The sequence below is a fragment of the Manis javanica genome, chromosome 12 (genome assembly GCF_040802235.1).
Source record: "Manis javanica isolate MJ-LG chromosome 12, MJ_LKY, whole genome shotgun sequence".
Classification (NCBI taxonomy): Eukaryota; Metazoa; Chordata; class Mammalia; order Pholidota; family Manidae; genus Manis; species Manis javanica.
In genome coordinates this window covers 85,883,926-85,906,447 of record NC_133167.1, presented here as the reverse complement: position 1 = coordinate 85,906,447, position 22,522 = coordinate 85,883,926, and the positions used below count along the sequence as shown (strand labels likewise).

The window sequence follows — 22,522 nt, the reverse complement described above, 5'->3', positions numbered from 1 at the left end:
GGCATGGAAGTTTATATGGTGAGGTCTGAGTTTGTTTGTTTTGTTTTTAATTACACACCCAACCAAATGCATAAATCTCACAAAATGAGTATAGTGAAAATGTCAACTCTACTTTTAGACTGAAATACAGAGCTCCTAAAAGCAAAGCTGTTATAACTGTCCACACTTGGGGCTGAAACAACATATAACCAGGGGAAGAAGAAAACATACATACACCCAGATCTAAGAGCAGTAAACAGTTTTTTATTCAGGCAATGAAACATGGAAAAAATATATTAGTAATCATTATAATAATTTCATTTGTGTGAGTATAACTCTTACAAATATTTACTTGACATATAAAAGGGCAATTACTATGCATATAAAATTTATGTAGATGATTTTCCACACAACACAATCCTGACAGTAGTCAATGCAGCCTTCAGTCCTCCTGATGGGAGGCTCCTCACACACTTCATGGCGCCTGTGGGGACAGTGGAGGCAGATGTGCAAGGAACATTTAACTTATTGGCACGTCAGTACAAATGGTATCTATTGGCAAACATACACTTGCTAACAGCAACACTGAGAAGTTTACTGCTACCTCTGAGATTTAAAAGGAATGCCTGGATCCTGTCCCACCTGGTGAGGACGAGGCTGGGGCTGTGGGTGTGGTGACTGAAGGACCGCCCTGTCTGCACTGCCGGGAGAGGGGGTCAGAGTTCAGGTTTTCATATGTCCACATGAAAATGGCGCCTAAATACAGGCTGTCAGTGACCAGCGTGACCAGGAAGTACTTTGGAGTATATGTGAGACGCCACTAAAAGGCAGAGGGGAGGCACGTGGCATCCTCACAGTTCTAAAATGAGGGATCAATACAGGGAAGGTCCAGGCCACACCTCAGCTCCATGCCAGTCCCCCTCCAAATGAGTTAAAGTGTTTAACGGACTGCCACGGGCCAGCATCGCACGCCGACATCTCTGTATTAGAACTATAACCAGAATATGTATATATATGGAACAGCGGTAACCATACTGCAGTTAAGAAAGTCATTCCTTAGGAATCGTGTTTGTCCAAATCTAACTGCATGCTGACAGTGAGAGGCACAGAAATGGGGTTGCCTTTGGACAAAGAACTATGAAAAGTGCAATCTTTAGTCTCCAGAATGCCAGCTCTGGCACTGGCGGGGGCAGGTCTTCACTGGAAATGCTGCCGTTTACATCACCTTCCAGAGGAGAGCCTTAGAGAGGAGGGTCTCATCTGTCACTCCCATCACCTTTACTCTATGGGAGATTCACGGTTTGAGAGAGAAACTGCTTTTTTAAAATAACCAGGATTCAGAGGCCAGTTAAACCCTTTTGGACAGAAGTCTCCACACAATACCTCTTTCTTAAAATCTTTGAAAAAGGTGACTTCTTAGACCTTTGGCTTGATATTCTGGGATTCCCAGACTGTATTTGTTCTTTAATAAGTACATAATAATCTGCCATCTTTTAAATTCTTCAGAATATATACATCTTTACTTTAAATTCCTCTGCCTAAATCATTTCATCTTTCAACACCTAGTTTCTCTCTTCCCAACAAGTAGCAGGAAACCCGAGTGCAAGAGTGAGCTCATGAGGTCACAAAACTACAGAGAAGAGACAGCGGTGGTGTGCAATTCACGAGATGCCTACCAACTATAGGGAAAAACCAAAAGGAAATAAAAAGGGAGCTTTCCAGCTTCTACGCTACTAAAAAAAGGACGTGCTGAATCATTCTAACTAGTGTACATAAGACTTTACAGTGCCTGCTCTTTACAAACTCCACTTTGAGCTTTAGAGCCACCACTAGGCCCTCTGTTGCCTTTATTTAAAATGAGTGCTCCATTCTGGCTGCTGCTAGTCAGCCCAGGAACACCTGGGGCAGCGTGTGCTCCCCATTTATGAACAGTGCCCCTTCATGAAGGACTGTCCAATAAACACCGGAGCACTGGCGTGGGCACTGCACAAGGTGTGGGGCAGGTAGAAAGGGGAACTGGCTGGAAAGAAAATCCAATGTGGGCTGTCTTCCGACACGAAGCGCAAACTTCCCCTTAGATTCCCTATCGTTCTGGAAGGTGGCCAGGTCCTCAGAGCTTCTCAGCATCATGTGCTTCTGCACTTCCTAATTTGGGCTGGTCTGAAGAAGCTAAGACCATGTGAGAAAATGAGGCTTCTCAGGATTTCCAGAACAGTTTTACAGAACAAAAGGTTTGGGCGGGTCACTGGCTTCCAGGAGCTTCTCCAAATACAGTAAGTCTTGGGAGGTCTGACTGTAACTGACCAGCCAACCGAGTGACAAAATGTTCAGCCTGTCCTACGTTAAATTCTCCAATTAAAATGCTTTTAGGTAGACCATCTATCTACAGCTTGGTGAAGTGAAAACCTGAAGCCATGGCCCTGGACCCAGACAGAGTCTCTACACGATCACCCCAGGTTCCCAAACCACCACCCGGGCTGCAGCCTCACTTCATCCCCCTCTTCACTTCTCTGACAGGGTTTATTATTGCCTAACGAACAAGCAACCCGGCCTTCGTGCACTGTGAAGCAAAGCTATATTCTTACTCTCTAGATCTTTAAAAGATTTTGGGGGACTTATTTTTAAAGAAAAATAAACATTCTTCATTTCACCCAGCATATTCTCTTGATTGGCCAGTTTGTAAAAGCTGTATTTTTATTTTTGTTGAGAGTATCCATCATTAAATTAGAAGAAAGCACGTTTCCCTGTGACAGTTAAGGCTGGGAGGCCCGGGGCAAACGGACGTTCCTTCACACAGGCCAGTCTGCATTCCTCATTAGAAACTGCATTCAGCAGGGTCCGGTTTTTCAGGGGTCTCTTCTACCAGTGCGCTAGGGAAGGATTGTCGTCACCTCAGTTTTAACACAGAGCTGCTTTTAATACATGAGGAGCCTCAAGAGAGGGCTATGGATTTATAATGGAGACCACTATAAGCTTTCATGCGTCAAACAGATCAATATAAAACAAGTAAACATGGATGTCACCACAGCCCAGCAGCAAAAAGGTTTAGCAATATTTTTCTGTAAATGCAAAGTTAACATCCCCAGTAGCAGAATGGATCTGGAAGGGACCCAGGTACCACCCGGACACACCAGTACTCCACGGACACAGCGCAACCAGGGCACAGCCCTCACAATGAGCAGGCCTCAGTGACCACTTCCAAAGCCCAAATGATTGTCAAGTCACTTCTCCAACCACAGAGCATTCCTGTTGTTCTTTTTTTACAAAATGTTAAGACAATAGGCCTTAAAATACAGCCTAAGCACCAATTATGATAAATGCATATTGGTAAAACGTGACTTCTGGCTTTAAAAGACATCATTGACCACCCTGGGGCTAAAGATTGCACCCCTGTGAATAGTATATTGATAAAGAAAAATTCATTTTTAAAGATCTATAGAAGTTCTCCACTAGGCACAATTCATTGCTGAAGTTGGATCATGCAAGAGTTTTACAAGGAAAGTACGAAAACTAAACATGCACTGAATATAGTGCAAACCACTGTGAAGACTTTCAGGGTGAACGATTAAGACAGAGGGGTGCTTAAAACCCTTACGTGGATTTGGTTTGGCCTATAGAATGGGAAGGAACTCACTAGCATTTCAAGGAAAACTTCCCCTGTGGGGCTAGTGGCCCCACCATGCTGAACTGAGTCCAGGAAGAGCTGAGGGATTTAGTTCTGTGCGCATGAATTGCCCCCTGCGCACCCCTCCTCCAGGACTCAAATGGTCTCTGTTTAAAAATATTCAAAATGTGCTGACTTTTGGAGTGGCTCACATGATCTTTTACTGCCCATTTTGTTAAAAATTCTACTATCTTAACTTTAAAAGGATTTTTTGCCTTTAAAAAAAATCTGCAGAACAATGCATCACATTTGTAAACAAAACCTGTTTCTTCACTTTATAATTGCTACTGGGGTTACGGTTACCTTTTGATTAAGACGATCTAAACCTTTTACAAGCAGACTTTCTTTGTGTATTTCAAATAAAAACAAAAGATAATAAAAAGTAAACATTGATTTTGTAGCAACAAATGGAAGCAGAGGAGACCAAATGGCTCCAGAGCAGACTCACCAGAACCCAGATCTGAGGGAGGAGGAGGCCCAGGAGGGTGCAAACAGCAGGCCGACAGGACGCGAGGTGAGACCTGGCATCATTGCATCTTCCGTCCCCTGAATTCTGAAGCTGGCACAAAGAGCCAGGCCTCTATTTCAAAATCAGGTCTTACATTTACAGAAATATGCTCATCTGTAGAGTTCTTATTCCACTATGCTTCAGGGAAAAACCAGCAGCATATGTAAATGTGTGTGTGTATGTGTGTGTGTGTGTGTGTGTGTGTGTGTGTGTGTGTGTAAATGGTTACTCAGAATCCCTTCTTGTTCATAAACTGCAAATAACAGTAAGTCAAATTATCTCCTCAAATAAAACCTCTAATCCTGAAAATTAAGGTGAAATAAATAGGTCACCAAAAAAAAAAAAAATTAAGACTGGTGGTAGGCAAATGATTCCAAATAGGAGCCACAAAATCACGAATTTCACACATTTAGAAAAGTAAAGATAACATTAGAACAAACTATAGATGGAGGGATCACAAACCCAGCTCGCAGGGGGCTGGGCAAAGACCGGGCCTCTCGGATGCCACTTCCCCCACCGTGCTGCACTCCAGGGCTCCTCCTGACCGTCCACGGCAGCAAAGCGGACAGGCAGCAGTAGGCGTGTGCTTTTTTAAGTTTTTCTTTTTTTCTCTGCAAAGGGGCAATTACTCCTGGATAAGGCAAGATAACTATGGTCACAAGAGAAGCAGCCAAACGCAGATCTGCTGAGCGCATGTGGAGAACTCAGTCGGTCTTTCCCAGCTTGGCAATCAGCTCATCACAGATTTTTGTCAGTTCTTCAATTTCTTGGTTCTGAAAGACAAACGGTATGATTAGGCAGCCACTCTGTGCCCTGGATACAGGCACTTACAGCGCAGTAGTCCCAGACTGGGACTACTCATTCAGTGGCTCCTAACTTTTCTACATCAGAGACCCTTTAAACTGAGTAGGGGGTGAGGGTGGTCAGCGGCCCTCTGCGGCCTGTCCACGAACCTCTTAGCTCTCAAATTTCCTTGATAGGAATCATTGGGGCTTGTTAAAAACACAAATGTCTGGGCCTCACTCAGTCCATCAGCATCTCCAGAGACCTGGGATTCTGGAGGCTGAGGATCCCAGCAAATGCTGTCTTAGGGGTTATCAGAGCCTCAGAGTAAAGGCCCTGCCCCAGCCGAGTGGATGCCACAGCACGAGTACAGAATGGGAGACATGCTAAGAGACACACAGAGGCATAGAGAAATGACGCCTACGGATCGGTGACTAGCAAGAAACGGGGAGTGTTGTTATCACTGATTTTTATTTATCTACAGCAGAGTTTCTCAACCACGGCACCATCTGGGCCAGGCCAGGCTTTACTGGGGCTGTCCTGTCTGCTGGAGGAAGTTTGCAGCACTTCTGGCCTCTGCCCACTGGATGCCAGGAGCCCCTCCCAGGCGCGACGACCAAATACGCTGCCAGACTTTGCAAACATAAAACTGCCATGAAGGGGGAGGATGGCTTCCTATAGCACTGAACACGCACAGAGAAAGCAAGCCGGGCGGCCCGAGAGCATAAGGAGCGGTGGGCCCCGGCCCCGGTTACTGCCCCTTCCCCTCTGCAGCCTGCCTGGGGTCGGCTCCCGGATGTGCCCGGAGTCCATGGTTTGCCTTGCTCGTCTCCACCTGAACCAGTTCCCGAGGAGCTGCCCTGAAGTGCCTGGGCAAGAGAGCAAGGCCTGCTGTGGTCTGGACCTGGTAAGTAAGCCGCCGCCGGGGCTGCCCCCGTACCTTCTGCTGCAGGGCCCGTTCCAGGGACTCCACCCTCATCTGCTCTTTCCGGAGTCCAGCGTGGAGGGCTGCACTCTCGGCCTTTGCTTTTGTTCGAACCTGAGCAATCTCCTCATTGGCTCTGTTTTTTGTGTTTTGTTTGTACAGGGGCAAAAAACACAAAGTCAGTCATTAGACAAGGGTAGAGGGTCAGGACCGTAACCACTGACATTTGTGAACAGACCTAGCAGGACTGACTTCATGGTAAGGCAAAAAACAGCAACCAGCGACCTAAATAATTTAATTTTAATTTATACAAGTTCAGTTTACACACAACTGCTGAGCAAATTTCCACGGTGCAGACCCACTGTGGAATTAATCTCAAAGGCCACAGTGTCCTTCAAAATTCCTATGTCTCCAGAAAATGTAATCATGTGACAGCTCCTGAAACAATCAGTTTGTCTAATCCACTACAACAGCAGTGGCATCATTTCTGGGATTTTCACAGCTAAAGAGTCAGGACACGAACCACTCATGTCTGTGAACAGACCTAAAAGTGGCCTTTTAATGAGATGCAAAAGGAAATTTTTTAAAACCATGGATATCAGTTGATAACGAGACAGTTAACTGATGAAAGGATGCTGAAAACTCACTAGCCATCAGGTGTGCTAATATGATAAGCTTTAAAATTTTATCAGATTGGCCAAAATAAACAAGGATGACCTTGGCCCATGTTGGCCAAGATGCAAGGAAGCAGAGAGGCTCACAAGCGACGGCAGAATGAGCACCTGCACCATTTTTGCAAAGTGTGATGCGGTCACTAACAATTTAAAATGTCTACCCTCTGACCTAGCAATTAGTGGTCAAGTCACAGAAAGGCTCCTGCTTGGTGTAACGGTGTAACGGTGTAACGGTGGGGTCACAGCAGCACTGTCTGCGTGGGAGGAAGCGTGAGCTGAAGCGCCCACCCCCGGAGGATGGGCGGCCCCACCCCCACCCCCAGAGCGGGGCAGTCCGGCCACCTGATAAAATGATTACATTCTGACGTGGAAATGGCCACGATGTACCACTAAGCCTACATAGCATATAAGTGTATCAAGTACATATGTGTGTGTGTGTGTGTGTGTGTGTGTACATGTATCAAATAAAAGGAAACTTGCATCATATGACTCCAATACTATTTAAAAAAAAGTCCAAAGCCATTTGGGGATAGTATTTATAAAGGCACAATGAGAAGACTAGAGGATACATAATAGATAATATCAGCACTTCTGGGAGTGGGAATGGGAGGGGGTAACTTAAAAGGCTTTACAAACAGGAAGATAGCAACACGTACAAATATGTATTACTTTTTAGCTAAAAAATAAAAGTTGAATGCATCCTTTATACCATTCCCCAGGGTAAATTCCAAATGTGTGGATTTAACAATTTAAAAAACCAGGCCATGAAAATACTAGAAGGAAAACATGAGAATATTTATATTCAGCATGGGGGAAGACCATTGTTACTATAACTGGAAATACTGAAGCTGTAAAAGAAATGAATGGTAAATTTCACTATATAAAAATAAATTTCTGCATATCAAAAAACACTGGCAGACAAAAGACAAACTGGAAATAGTTACAACTCACATCCAAAGGGCTGGCATCTTTAAATAATACAAAAATAAAAAATAATGTATTTATATATAAAATACATAAACTGACAACAGGAAACCAGCAAAGAACAGGCTTTCAAATTATCTATATAGATGGTTGCTAAAATATGTTCAATTTCACTCATAATACAAACATGAATCAAAACTACACTGAATAAAATACAATGCTGTTGTTTGCTTAAAAAAATACCCAAACAAAAAAACCTTAAACTGAAATACCAGCTTTCCTCTACTGGATTTGTAGAAAACCAAAAATCTGATCTGTTGGCAAAGCTGTAGGAAAAAGAGATGCTGATATGTTGTGAAGGGATGAGAGTTGATAGTCAAGTGAGAGCAATTTATTACCAGAATTATAAATTCACATATTCTTTGGCCCAGCATTTCCCTTTTCTAACACATAGGTAATCCACAAAGTGCCAACTGAATAATCATACAAGGCTACTTATTGCAGCCACTGCGTGCGTCACATAAGATTTTAAATAACCTAATGTCCAACATGAGGGGACTGGTTAAATAAATGCTACATTCCAAGAACAGAACACCAAAGGCTGTTAAAAAAGATAGGGAGGCTGTTCATGGATTGATAGGCAAGACTGCCAAACTATAGTGTCAAATGAAAAAAGCCAGGTATGCCATCACCTGTATAAAAAAGGAGATTCTCTCTACATTAAAAAAATGGTATGTGCTGTGGGTGGAGGGGCTGCTAAAACTGTCCCGGTGAGACATAAATGTACCAAAGCAACACAGCGCTGCCTTTAAATTTACACAATGTTATGTGTCAATTATATCATCACAATAAAGTTTGTGGGGTAGGGGAAAGGAGAAAAGCACAACTCTAAGGATTAAAGAAACTAAACAACCTGGAAAGAGGTGGAACTGAGCTGGGGGTGGAGTGGGAGGGGAGAGACTATGTATCTTTTTATTCTTTATGTTGAACCATGTGAAGCCTCTCCCTATTCAAAAAGTTACACAGCACGCGCGCGCGCGCGCACACACACACACACAGAGAGAGAGAGAGAGAGAGAGAGAGAGAGAGAGAGAGAGAGAGAGAGAGAGAGAGAGAGAGAGAGTGAGTGAGAGAGAAATGCAACCTGGAGTTGCAAAACGGATTTCTTACTTGTCTAGTTTTTCCTCCGCGTGGATTTTCAGGGCCTGATATCGCTGTTCCTCTTGTTTAACTCTGGCTAAGTAATCCTGAGCACATTTTTTCAAAGCTTCTTCATTCTGGTCCAAAGTAATAATTAAAAATAAAATAGATGATTTTGGTTTTCTTCCCTGAGTAACATACCATGTATCAGAGTTTTGATTTTTTTCAAAGTGAGAAAACCTAATTAATTCAAATGCCTTTAAATTATATCCCATGGTAATTTGAAATGGGCACAGGATAATTCTCACTGAAGAAATTCTAGATAATTTCCCCATGTATTAATTTTCAGATCATGCAGTGAGGTTCAGTTACACGGATATACCTACTTTAGGAGGCAGTTATTCAAAATGGCAATCTAATTCCCATTTTATATAAAACTGCCCACTCTCGTTCATATTTTAATATGAAAATAAGGGTGTTCACTGCTATAAATGTCTTATTGATGGTGTGCCTACATTTGAAACATTACACTTTTTCTAGGATATACATCCTGAACTGTTCAGTGTTGTAAATAAAGGCCCTTTTCCTTTTCCTAAATATAAAATGATGTATTATCAGAAAGAACATTCTAGAACTCCCTCAGGTCTGAGGGTTCAACTGTTCTTAGTCCACAACACACTCTGGTTGTGTCTGGGATTTGGTGGCCTGACCCAGGAGATGAATGACTGAGACGCACCACCCAGTAGGTGAGATGCCTGGACAACTACAGAAAGAAAGAAAGGGGAAAAAAATTCCAGTTTCACAGGAACAGAGGACACAAAGCCGGCAGGGTCCTGTGCACCTATGAAAGGCTATCTCTGGCATCTATGTTTGAAGATCCGTTACCAAGAAAACACACCAAGGAGACAGAAGGAAAAGGACATGCTACCTTCTTGAACCCTTCCAGAACACCTTTCAGGTTCTCGTATCTCCTGAAGAGATCAGAGAGGGACCTTTCCACAGAATTAAGGTCGGCCAGGGCCTGCTCCTTCTCCATGGTCAGCTGCTGGAAGCTTTTCTGAGAGGTCATACTTGTCCTCTGTTCATCTTCTGTGAATCACAATCAAAAGTAATGGCGAACAGCTGCCCTCTGTGAGCTGAGCAGAAAGCTCCCTCTCTCAAGGGCTAACACCCCAGTGGGGGAGACATATGGGGCAAGTGACAGGGGAAAACCAAGCAGGGTAAACGGCTCGGGGCTCCTGCTTCACAGAGTGGCCTCTCCCAGAAGGGACACTTGAGCAGGGGCCCAGGAGGACTGGGTGGGGGCTGCGCAGCCACCCATTAGGGGACTCCCTGTGGAGGAAGAGCTGGCAGAGCCCCAGGCTGGGGAGGCATCAGGTGATGGGCACAGCAGACGACGTCGTGCCAGAGCTCTGCAGAAGGACCCGACTTGCAGGTCAGCAGCTGGCGTTACAACACTGGCTTCAAGAGGTTCTAAATTCAATGTGGGGGCATCAACCGCGGCCGTTTTCTAAAGGCACCAAAGGGACTGATACAGGTAAAGTACACGTACACTGGGGCACGTGCAGTGGAACAGAGACCCCACCAGGGAGAGCTGATGCTGGGCCAGGCCGTCCACACACTGGGTCCCAGGTGGAGGGCTCCCCACAGAACTCGTTTGCTCTCCTTTGAAATGAACCCAAGCACAGTCGGTCCTCAGTATCCACTGACTTTGTATTTGTGAATTCACCTACTTGCTAAAACGTAGTTGTAACCCCAAATCCATGTGGATGGTGCATTCCTGTGGCAAAAATTGAGCCACCTGACGTGACGCGCTCAGCTGAGGTTTAACAAGGTGACGCTGTCTCCTTGCTTCATACTTGTTGCAGTCTATTTAGAGCCATTTTCTTCCCAGTTTTTGTGCTTTCTGGTGGTGACTTTGCTGTTTAAAATGGCCCCCAAGTGTGGTGCTAAGGTGCTGTCTGGGCTCCTAAGTGCAAGAAGGACGTGCTGCGTCCCACGGAGAAGACATGTCAGGTGAGCCTCGCTCGGGCCTGAGCCCCAGCACAGTCGACAGAGTTACGGACTGACAAGAGAGATGTGACGTGGGGCCTGCAGGAACCCAATCCTCTATTCTCCCTTGGACCAGGGGCTCAGTGTTCAATAATTCAGTGTTTGTGGCCACTTTATAGAACATCACCACTGCAAGTAATCTAAGTGACAGACAAACTGAAGTTTGTATTCTGACTTGAAAATCACCTTTACCTCCTATGGCTCCGACCCTGGGAAAAAATGTCCTTACCGATCATTTGGGCAATGGTCTTTTCATATTCAGCCACAATTTTCCTAAAAAAAAGAAAAGTCAGAAGAGAATCTTCAGACCACAGAAGTTGGAGAAATGCTGCCCCAATTAATCATCCTTACTTTTACCAACAAATTCACATAACCCATTTATCTGTTATGGGACTTTTTTTTCTACATTAACTTAAGATTTATTAACATTCAAAAGGTTTTTCTTAAGATTTTATGTTTAATCAAGAAGGTTCAAATTTCATAACCACCTATTTATACGAACTGCTTTACTTCTTTTTTGCACCTATGTGAATGACCTCAAGGCAAGAGATGAATTCTGTTTAGACAAATCAATCTTTTACAAAGTAAGTTAATGACCTTCTTGGAGCCCTTCCTCAGAGGTCAGATATGGGTTCAGGCTTTCCTGGCCCGGATCCACCCTTCAAGTGGTCCATCCCTTCTGAGATGGTTACAAGTTTTATTTTACTATCCCAACTCCGAATGTATTTTGGGTTATTCAAAGACTTCAAAGATCACCCTGTTGTCTCAACCGTTCTTTGAGCAAAGTGCAGTATTTTCCTGACCCTGTCCAGTGACTCTTAGTGAGAAATGATGGCTCCCTCACTCCTCCGCGGGGTGCCCATCCCTTTGACACTGCCCCCGGGTTTCTCACGTTGGCCACTGTAAGCTCTGAAGGCTGTCCCTTCCTCCCCACCACACCCAGCCCAGGGTCTTCCACCCAGCAGATGCTCAAACAAATGAAACAAATGACACAGGAGCCATGAGTGAGAGCCGTAACAGACATTTCTTAATCATTCAAGCACTGACTGTACAGTGTGTCAATTATTTATGTGTTTTCTCTCTTTTTTGATGCCATCTTTAGTTTTTTCATAGCTCCTAACTCCTTTCTACAGTGAGCAGAAAAAATAAAAAAATTTCAATTGTAAGTCAATCAATTTTGTTTCCTGTTAATATACTTTTTATAATCTATTTGGTGGTTATGAAATTTGAAGCTACCACAAATAATTAATTTTAGGAAAGTGTTATGAATTAAAGCGTCTTCATAACTGAATAGCAAGAAATCTTACTGCTCTGTATTTCAAATGGATATTTTTGCACAAATTTACAGCACTTCAAAAGATAAGAACGATGTGGGTTCTGCTTATGTTGTAATGTTCTGAACCCAAAATAAGCTACAGTATTGGAATATAATAACTGGTCTCAGCAATATTCATGAAATGACATTAAATATAGATCAAGGTTTTAACTCAGCAGTTCTGTGTTAAGATAATACTTTCATCACTTCATTGGCATTAATTATAGTAATGCATAAAGGTATCCAGACCTCCCCAAACCTCCAGTCTAACCTCATCTCCAAGACTTCCTGTCGGGTTTCTTCATATTTTTTCTTCCATTCATTTGCTTCAATCTCTTTAGTGATTATCTGAGTATAATAGAGATGGGCGGGGGTTATGTCTAAGTAATACACAAGAGGAGAGACTGAAAGCAACACAAAACCAGGTCCTTCCTGAGACACTCAGCCTCCGCCAGGAACACAAGGCCTCCTCATCTATGCAAGAGTGCCCCAGTGTCTGGAAAAATGTGCTCTCCAGCTGCACAGGACACGGACTGCATCACCAGGGTACAGGCGAGCAGGACATCTCCCCAGCTTCTAAGTGAGAATCACCATCTCTGGAAATTCCACCTTGGTCCAGGGTCTGGCTTTTAGCCAGAGGCCCAGAACCCTGACTGGGGCAGGACACCAAAAACAGAGCCATTTGTCTGGCAGAGACTCACTTTAACCACAGGACACACCACAGCACCAACTTTATGTGGGCTGATAAATGAAAACTGCCACAAACTCAGAGCGTCACAAGCTGGCAAGACCAGCACATCCTCTGTCTGTGGAGATGTCTGATTGGACGAGGGGCTGAGCAGCTCAATGCCCCCAAGCCAGATGCATCCATCTGGTTGGGGGGCAGGATCTGCTGGCCAGACCATACCTCATATCTCTGTGTTTGGGGTGCCCTTGCGAACTGGGAAGAAATACTCTAAATTTATGGCCTCAAACGCTACTTGCCCTGGACAGAGCTCAGATGGGCATTCATTGTTAGCCTCTCATTATACTTCACTGCTTTCTAATTGGTACGTTCTGTATTGCAGTGCCTTTAATCAGGATTCAAGAACCTGGGAGGCAGCCTGTGGCTTCAGGTGACAAGGCCCATCTCTGCTTTGGTCCACTGTGTGGTCATCCCATAGTTTAACTCTCAGGAGGAAGGCAAAGTCATTTCTCTCATTCCTAAGATCTGACGGACATCCTTCCCTCGGCCTCCAAGGTTTGACATGAGGGCCAGCCAACATCCCTCATTACCAATCTAATGCTGTTTTTTAAAGCTTTAGAAGATCTACATCAGAAGTACCTATCAACTATCATATTATAAAAAGAAAATTGCTATACCAAGGAAATTACCTGCTTAAAAAAAGGTGGAATCATCAGGAAACACATGAAATACAGCACAGAAACCTAACGGGAGAGGGTGCATGCTGATCAATACCACACAAGTGTTGTTCATAGCTTTCAGATCAACTCGGAAGGGCCTAGAAGTGATCTACTTTGAACAGAGGCTGTTCAAGAAACAAAATACAGAATTCGAGAGCTGAACTGTTTAATTAAAGAATGGGTGAAGGTAGGAAACAATTCTATATTACTGCAAGCCTAGAATTTAAAGAAGTTTCAGGCATGAGCACATATCCTCTGTAAGATGAAGGCACTGCCTTAGTTACATATGTGGGCAGAGCTGGCAAAATTCGATATTTAAAACTTCAAGACTAGAAGATAAAGGAGGGTACAAAATTCTTCAGAGTATTTCCAATTGTCAGCTTTCTTCCCTGGACACCAGAATGTCAGGACTCCAGCACAATGCTGAGTTGTACAGCAAGCCCTTTATGTGAGCCCAAAAGCTGCAAGAAATAAGAACTTGCAGCCAGAGAACTCAAGACAATGAGATGGAATCTACCTGGGGGCACACGGGCGTTACAAAGAAATGGGGCGATAGGGGGACAGAACAAGAAGGCCTTTACCTCTTCTCTTATCAGGGTGAGCACGGCTGTCTTATCTGACTCACTGAGGCAGATGCCATCCAGGGAGCTCTCACCACCACAGGCCACGGACCCTGGGGCCTTCTCCAGAGGAGACTCCATCAGGCCCTGAGGGGGAAGAGGTTACATTTACCACAGGTTGAATCTCTGGCTTAATTCCACATACTCTTCAATAACTTCCTTATTGCTACACTGATCATAATCTTTAAAAGCATGTTGGAAGAGAAAAAAAAACAACAGCAGAGGTTTGCTTAAAAAAAAAAATCTAGTTACACTACTATTAAGGGAAAGACTGTTTTAATGCATGGGGGGTGTCTTAGCTTCTGTTTAACAGATAGCTTAGGCAAGTTTTCTTTTAATCCAAAAAGGGAGAAAGTGTAATTATCATAGTGGCCAGTCACCAAAGAATCACATGCGTAAAAGAATGGTTAACACCTCATTTTTCTGGGGGTTTCTGGGAATGACATGCTCCATGTAAGTATCTTTTCATAAAAATACCAACTTTTTATATAATGATGTTTGTGTCTCTTTTTTAATCACATGAGGTGGTAATGTTTCTAAAACAGACTACTAACTTTCAGGCCTAGAAAGTAAATAAGCCAAATATATCTGAACTCTGACCCCACCCATGGGTGATTCAGGATCACTGGGAACTTCAGTTGCTCTGCCGCGATGCTGTCAGGGCTGAACCATTATTTGTTCCAGAACAAAGTGGCCGTAAGTCCAGTTCTGTGTCTGCACTTGCATTTTTTGCTATAAGTGTCCAATTCTCTTCTGGCAGCACTTCACCGTCTGATGAGCCAGTTTGCTTTTATCATAAACTAGGCTCCAGAAAGCCACATTTGGTTAGTTAGTATGTTTTCAAGAAAACATGGACTTTGTCCTATTTTCTTTCCTAAAAGGTCTTCTTGGGGCTATTTCCTCCCACCTATGTAAGCAAAATTCTTGCAGAAATGGAAAAAAAGCTGACCTAAAAACATGCAAAGCAATCTGGAAAAATCTCAAATATCGGTGTACTGATCAATTAGTTATTGATTATAACCAATCAGTTCTCTGGTTTAAACCAATACTGAACAGAAAGTCCAAGGTCGGCTTAGACCAGTAGCGTTTAAATTTTTCAGGGTCATTACAGATTTATCTTCTCTAGAAAATGCTCAAAACACACACACATACTTTTCGCATACAGCTTCAGAGACCTCATCCAAGGGCCCAGCACAGCACCCTAGGGAAACAGAGAAGCCGCAGCTGGTGTGCATTTCCAGCAGCGCTAAGGAGGGCAGCCCACTATGTGGACAGAAGCCCAAAGTCCCCCCGGAAACACTCCCTATCTCCAGACAGACCTATCGCTGTAGACAGAGGCCACTCTGTGCTGGGCAGCCTCCAAAACGGCCCCAGTGTCACCTCCTCCCCCCTTGAGTGCAGGCTGGACTGAGCGACTCACCTCTAATTTTATTCTGTTATTTAGAATATGGTAAAAGTCATGGAAGGCCACTGCTGGGATTAGTTTATACACAGACTCCAGCTTTCACGCTGTGAGAAGCTGGGTGGGGGCCCAGGTGGCACAGACCAGATGGATGTCTCTGCCATCAGCCACAGGGGCGAGCCGGGAAGCCGATCTCCGCAAACTGAGCCTGTGAGAGACCCTGGGTCAGGGGCACCCAGCAGGCCGCCCCGGGATTCCTGACCCAGCAGTGACGAGCTGATCAGTGTCAGGAATCACTGACACGCCCCAGGACTTCTGATCAACCCATCCACTCTCTGTGCGTGTTCCTCACAAGGAAACCTTCTCATTCTCTTGCTTCCCATGTAATTTTTACAGGGAGATAATGAATGAACTAGGTCAACAGAACATTTGGTCCACCTTGTTATGTTTCTGATTCTAAATTAATACTTTTTAAAATCAGTCTTTGGTGTTTTTATTACTCTAAGTTAGAATGCTCAAGTCAGGTCAACTCTAGGAAAGTGCCCCTCATTACAGAGAATTTGGGAAATAAGCCACAAGGGTTTTCTTAGTAAGAAAAATACCAGAGTCTATTCTAGAGCTCACTTGCTGAAGGGATAAGGAATTCAGTCAGCCGCTTGCTTAACAAGTTACTGCTGACCAACACGCTGTCTGGAGAGGAGAGGCTGGGCACTCTGAGTTGAGGTGCAAGATCAGATGTAGGCGGTGGCAGATACCCCCAGGTGAGTGGGCTCTGCAGCCTGCACCCCCTGGCCACGTCCTTTCACCAGGCCACAGGCCACAAGCCTCAAGGCTCAAAGTGCAACAGCTCTTAGGAGGAATTTAAGGCCATTTGAGCCACCTTTTCCAGTCCTCTTAGATTGGGCTTTTTACATTGCTTAGTCCTTTATGTTATTTATCAAACAGCGTAGAAAGCCTACAGAATCCACTGCCACAAGAACTGGTCTGACAATCTCTTCCTGGGTTGGGCAATCTCATCTGTGCTTAATAAAAATGCGAATCAATCAGTCTATCAGATCCTTTTAAAAGGGTCCTGTTTCATATCCCCTAATCCTTCTCCTTCTTCCACAAAGATTCACAATTGAGGCCCAAGACAGACATGTCAGGCCCTAGTGAGGGGACAATGCTTCCGAGTCCCTGTGAGCGTGTCTTCCTTCTGCTCTTCCTCCGCCTGTCTGCCTTCTCGTTTGCTCATTCTATGCCCTTTAGGCAAGTACCATGGGTCACAGCCTAACAGTGAGTCGTGAAAACAATTTACGAGGACAAGTGATCTGAACTACAAAAATTAAATAGAATGGAAAATATCTGAGTGAATCACATGAAGAAAAGTAGTTTTATAAATATACAAATGTTTATGTCATCTTGTGTTATATATACATGTCAAAATGCAAAATAAACTGTTACTGTGGGCCAAGGTAAAGAATGTTTCAATCACAATTTCACCTGCTCACACAGCTTCAACTGTGTGCAGCATCTGAGGGCCCTCAAGGCCACTAAAGCCAAAGCAGAGTTTTGAGTTCACGCTGTGTACTTGTAACTGCCTATTGGAAACATGGACTTAGAAACTGGTCCCACAGACATCTCAAAGCCACACGTCTTACAATGAACTTCTACAATTCGGCTTTGCCTTCTGTATTGTTGGTTCTACTGCATGCAACAGCACCGACTGCGGTAGGCGCTGAGGTGCAGCAGCGGAGAACACACCATGGTCCCCGCCGCCAGCAAGCTTATCACCTTGCCAGGAGGTGACTCGGCCGCAAGCTTATCACCTCGACCGGAGGTGAGTCGGCCAATACACACAGCTGAAAGAAATGCTGTGTGGTCAGGCGCGTGTCAGAGGCACAAGAGAGAGAGGTGACAGCTGGTGCTGGAGTCCCACTGTCGAAAGCCATGTCAGCCACATTAAGAGTCTGAACTTATCCTAAAGACAAAACCAGCGAAGAGGTTTAAGCAAAGGGTAACAAGATCAGTTTTGTGTTTAAAACATTACCCTGCCTATGTAAAAGGATGAGAATAAGCCTGGGGACAGGGAGATTGGTTAAACTGCCACCATGTTTTTAAGACTGGGGGCAGCCTTGGACTCGAGAAGAGTAGATGGATTTATAATACATGGTTTCTGAACATAGAAACCACAGATCTTGATTAAGGACTGGGAGGGAGGAGTCCAAGATGACCCCGGGTTTGTGGCTTAGACAACTAGGCAGGCCATGGTGCCACCTGTTGAAATAAGGCCCCTCTAGGGTTGGTTCTCAGAAACACTGACCACTTGGACATTCCAGGCAGACATTTTGTGGGACCTTCATCAACCTTCTTGCACCACGACCTCCCTCCAGACACCACATACATCCCTGAAGTCACCGAGCAGTGAGGGTGCACTTGCTGGATCTCTCAGCGGCCATCCTGTCCTCTGACCTACTACTGGTCACGATGCTCCCTACTTAAAACCCCACCGAGGTTACCTACTGCTTCTCCAGCAATTCCAAGCCTCCCGGCATGATGCCTGTGGCCCTGACAAGTGCCCCTCATTGACCGAGCGCTCAGTATCCTCTGACCCTGGAGATGAGCACTGCTTACACCTCCTTGGACTCAGGGCTCTTCCCACCCCTGCCTTTACATCGGCGACCCTCCTACCTGGGATGCCCTCTGCCTGGCAAACCCCATTTAAAATGGAGTCCCAACAGAGGGACCCAGAAGATGCACCTTAACCAAGCGGTCGGCGTCAGTGCCACCAATAATGTCACACGCTGACATCCACAATATCACTTTGGATGTAATCGTACCAAAAATGTATAAACTGAACTTACTCATGAGGAAACCTTAGATGAACCTGAACTGAAAGATATTCTGCAAAACAACTGACCAGAACTCTTTACAAGTGTCAAGGTCGGGAAAGACAGGCAAACTGAGCAACTGCTGCAGGTTAAAGGAGGGTAAGAATATTGAACTCAGTGCAACGCAGGATCCTGCACCAGAACGAGGATGTTACCAGGACAACTGATAAAAGCTGAACAAATTTATAGATTAGATAACAAAACTGCATCAGTGGTAATTGATTTTGTAGTGTACTGTCACTATATACATGCTAACACATGATCCCTGCCCTGCAGGCATCAAGCCCTGGTGCCCAGGACCCCCGGAATATATTCTATTACAACATCCGCCAGAGGCTACCACAGTTTCCATTCTGTATCCACGAGCAGCACTGTTCAAAGTATAACTTGAGCCAGAAGTAATTTAAAAATTTTCGGTTGTCACATTTAAAATGTAAAACAGATGAAATTAACTTAAATAACATAATGTAGCTAACTGAACATACGTAAACTATCATGTGAATACATAATCAATGTAGAAAGTTAAGAGACAATTATTTTCCTTCTTTTGCATACTAAGTCTTCAAAGACTGGCTGCATTTCACACTTACAGGACACCTCAGTCAGACCTGCTACAGCTCAAGTGCTCAGTAGCCACATGCGGCCAGGGGCTACTGCACAGGACCTCTCCGGACAGACTATGAGCTCCTCAAGGGAAGAAACTGTTTTGCTTATATTTCATCCCCCATCAACAACACTGACTAGAATTTATTTAACAAATTAACATGGGCTTCAAAACAAACACGGAAAAATGACTCCACTTGTCCCACCCCCCAAGCATAGGAACTTACTGGCCTGGTGGATCCATCCGTGTCCATCTTCTGGAACGTCTCCTTCTCTATGCCTAGAACACAGGGTCATTTTTAGAGTTATCCAAGAAGTCAGCTCTTCTCCTTCCTAGTGAAAAACTCCTGAAGCCCCAGTGCAAGCCCAGAACTACATCTACGAACACATGAACGGCATTTCAAGATTTTCAAAGGGGCAGCCGCGTCCTGCTGGCCGCTGTGTGGAAGGGCCAACATAACGCAGAAGGGAGCGGAGGGCAGTTAGTCGGCTGTAAACGGAGCCTTCACCCTCAGGAGGAAAGAACGGCAAGGCTGCCCCCTTGTGGCCATGAAGCGTTTTGTAAATGAGTTTCAGGAGGAGGAAAGAAACGGTAACACTCGCCAAGTGTGAAATGCATTCAAGTTCCAGCCTAAAGGGTACCCTCAATCTAATTAACACAGCAGATAAAACAATACATTCCAAATCCCAATGCCTGAAAAACTAATTTATTATCCTCCCCAAGGCTTCAAACTGGTTTCCTTATCTCCAATCTACCACCAGAGGCAACATTATAAAAACCCAGCACTATGCTTTTTCTAATTAAAGAAATGTATACTCATTGAAGAAAAATTTAAAACATGGAAAAGCACACATTTTTAAAGCTATAATCCACCACACCGAAATAACAAATTACTATTTTAGTGTACAATGTCAGTAATGAATCATTTAAAACACAGCTTGTGACCATACTACTCTGCTTACAAACTTCAGTGGCTCTCCTCTAGCTAGAGAATCAAGCCCAAAAGCCTCAATACAACCTCGTTTTTCCATTTATCCTGTATTCACAGAGAGCTACTGGGCATCTTACCAAGATGGCAGGTTCCTTCCCATCCCTGTGAAAGGAGGCACCTGCCCTGGTGCACATCTCTGAATCAGTAGATACCTAGCTCAAAGGTGACGCTGCCAGGAAACAGACTGACTCACCTGACAGAGGCAGGACAGCTTCCACTCCACACCCTGCAGCCCACACGACCACAGTCTCTGCTTGCTCCTCTGACCCGGCTGATCAGTTACATACCGTGTGTCACTAGCAGTTCACTAACTCTGAGGACCGCCCTATATCTAACAGAACCCCAGCTCTATAAATAACCACTGAAGGCATTTCCTCCGAGTGAGGAACAGTGTCATTCAACAAATATCAGCCATGCACCCACACCAGACGAAATTCAAAGGCAAACCACTCATAGTCCTCAACTGCGAAAAGTTTATCAAAGGCATCTTCTATAATTAACACACAGAACAGGAACTGTTAAGTGGTGAAGTGCAGTGCGGGCCAAGGGGCAGTTCTGAGATAGTCCTGAAAGGGTGAGCAGAATTTTTATAGGAGGTAGTAAAGAAAGGCATTTCAAATATAAATAACTGTAGGTACAAGAATACTCAGGATTATCCCGCATAACTGGGACAAAGGGTTATAAAGGGAAATGGCAAACAAGGTGTTTGGGAAAGATGTCAGAGCAGAAAGAGGCCTGGGCAGAAACCTGGGACAGTGTCTGGCACATTCTATAGAAGGGAAACTTAGACCAGGGGAGCAGGGGGAAGGCCACGGGGAACTCTCACAAAATCTGGATTTCCATCTGCATCCCTGGTTTGATGACAAATACTGTTTTTTTAAAAATTCTGAATATAAAAGCTCCCAAATTAATTGTGTTCCTGAAGATGAGTTTTTAAATAATGTTTAATGTAGTGAGGAACATGGTTCTTAACATTCCATGTACTATGTCAGTAATGAATCATTTAAAACACAGCTTGTGACCATACTACTCTGCTTACAAACCTTCAGTGGCTCTCTAGCTACAGAATCAAGCCCGAAAGCCTCAGTAAGACCTCCTTTTCCCATTTATATAACAAATTAACATGGGCTCAGGTGGAAAGAACGGCAAGGCTGCCCCCTTGTGGCCACAGATGTAACTTGGGACTTGGGAAACCGCTGCGGCTCCAGAATGTTCTGAAAGGTCCAACGGCAGGATGCCTCGGCACAGATTAGTTTAGGTTCTTATCAGGAGATTAAGAAAGATTTTATAGAGTGTTGGTCAATTTCAGTTTGCCACTTCTGTGTGCAAGGAGTTTGTAACAGCCTCGTGTGATGAAAACCACCTCTTCCCCCATGCAGTTAAAGGACCACAGGCTAGACTGCTGAGGCTCGAATCCCAGTTTTGCTGGAACCGGCCAAGTTACCTTGGCCAAGTTACTTTACTTCTGTGTCTCACTTGTCTTCTCTGAAAAATGGGAGAAATTACAATACCCAGTGAGGAGTATGTGAGTTAACACGTGCCAAGCACTCAGAACTCAGCTGGCATGCCAGCAAGGCCCTGAGCGTGCTGCCTGTTACTGTTTCTGTGCCTTGAGCAGTGAGCATGCTGGCCCCTCGATGAGTACAGGCCCCTACACTGTAAGATGTGGCCACATTAAAATAAATCGTAACAAAATTCAAGCAGTCTCACACATCAGGTCTCCCGTACCGCCACTTATCCCAGTATCCCTGGTTCTTTGATGAGACTCCCTTTGGTGCCTCTTTTCTAGGTGAAGAAGCAAAGCGTAGAGCAGTGCCTTAAGTCTATCCTTCAAGGGACCCAGTTCACTTAAGGTGTCTTCTGCTTTAGGCTTGCAGGCATTTCTATGCTTATGTACATTAGAAAGATGAAGATAGGCTTCCATACCTGCATCTGAGGATGTAAACGCATGATTTATGGTAGACACAGGAACATTGGAACATTCAAAGTACTCCAGGTCTTCTTCTGGCTCACCTTTCACCTCGGCCCCAGCTGATTTCTGACCAGATGAAGTGGACGCCAGTTTCTCCTCATCAGTAGCATGGCCATCCCTATTAGAAAGATCTGAAATCTGGGAGATCACTGCTCCATCATCCTGGGAAATGCAATAGATAAGATGCTGTTGTTCAGGAGGGAAAACGGTGGGGAAATGACATCTCTGCAATGATGGCAGGCACCTTCCCACGTGGATGTTCAGTAAGAGTTCACTGCAGATGTGTGTACAAAGCAAGAAGGGAGCTGGGGTCTCAATCACAGAATGTTGTGCTTTCTAGAAATTAGCCCCAGTAATTCAACTCTGAGGTTTGAAGAATAAAGCTTTTCTAGCCTAAATTTATAAGCAAGAAATTTAAGTGGTGCAATGCAGTGGTCTTCTAATATTTTGCTCATATACCGCTCAATTTTGGGGATAATCTATGTGCCCTAGTATATTTTCAGATAACATCAAAAACTTTTCAGCATATGTCAAAATAACTGTAAACGATGTAAGAGCTGGTGTATTTTAAATACTGGCCTTGCTTAATTTGATCTAGTTACTCTGGTTATTTGATACTCTATGTTCTATTTGTAATCTATTTGATACTTTAAGATCTATTTGAAATCTTACAGAAACCAGCTCTTTAACAGTCA

General features: G+C 44.3%; 1 protein-coding gene across 12 annotated transcripts in view; it reads right to left on the bottom strand.

The window, feature by feature from the left end:
* Positions 1-223: 223 nt before the first annotated feature.
* The window catches only part of TACC1 (transforming acidic coiled-coil containing protein 1), a 95,777-nt gene continuing 73,478 nt past the window's right edge, over positions 224-22,522 (bottom strand). For 6 of the 12 annotated variants that reach the window (XM_073218969.1, XM_073218966.1, XM_017669942.3 and 3 more), the window contains 9 exons: positions 21,782-21,989; positions 19,091-19,143; positions 13,950-14,075; positions 12,236-12,312; positions 10,879-10,922; positions 9,526-9,686; positions 8,628-8,734; positions 5,875-5,995; positions 224-4,924 (listed from right to left, as the gene is read on the bottom strand). In XM_073218969.1, the coding sequence (XP_073075070.1) occupies positions 4,856-4,924; positions 5,875-5,995; positions 8,628-8,734; positions 9,526-9,686; positions 10,879-10,922; positions 12,236-12,312; positions 13,950-14,075; positions 19,091-19,143; positions 21,782-21,989 (966 nt within the window). In that variant the 3' untranslated portion in view covers positions 224-4,855. The remainder of the gene's footprint in view (positions 4,925-5,874; positions 5,996-8,627; positions 8,735-9,525; positions 9,687-10,878; positions 10,923-12,235; positions 12,313-13,949; positions 14,076-19,090; positions 19,144-21,781; positions 21,990-22,522) is intronic. The other 6 variants (XM_073218967.1, XM_073218968.1, XM_037015031.2 and 3 more) reach the window with 1 other exon arrangement.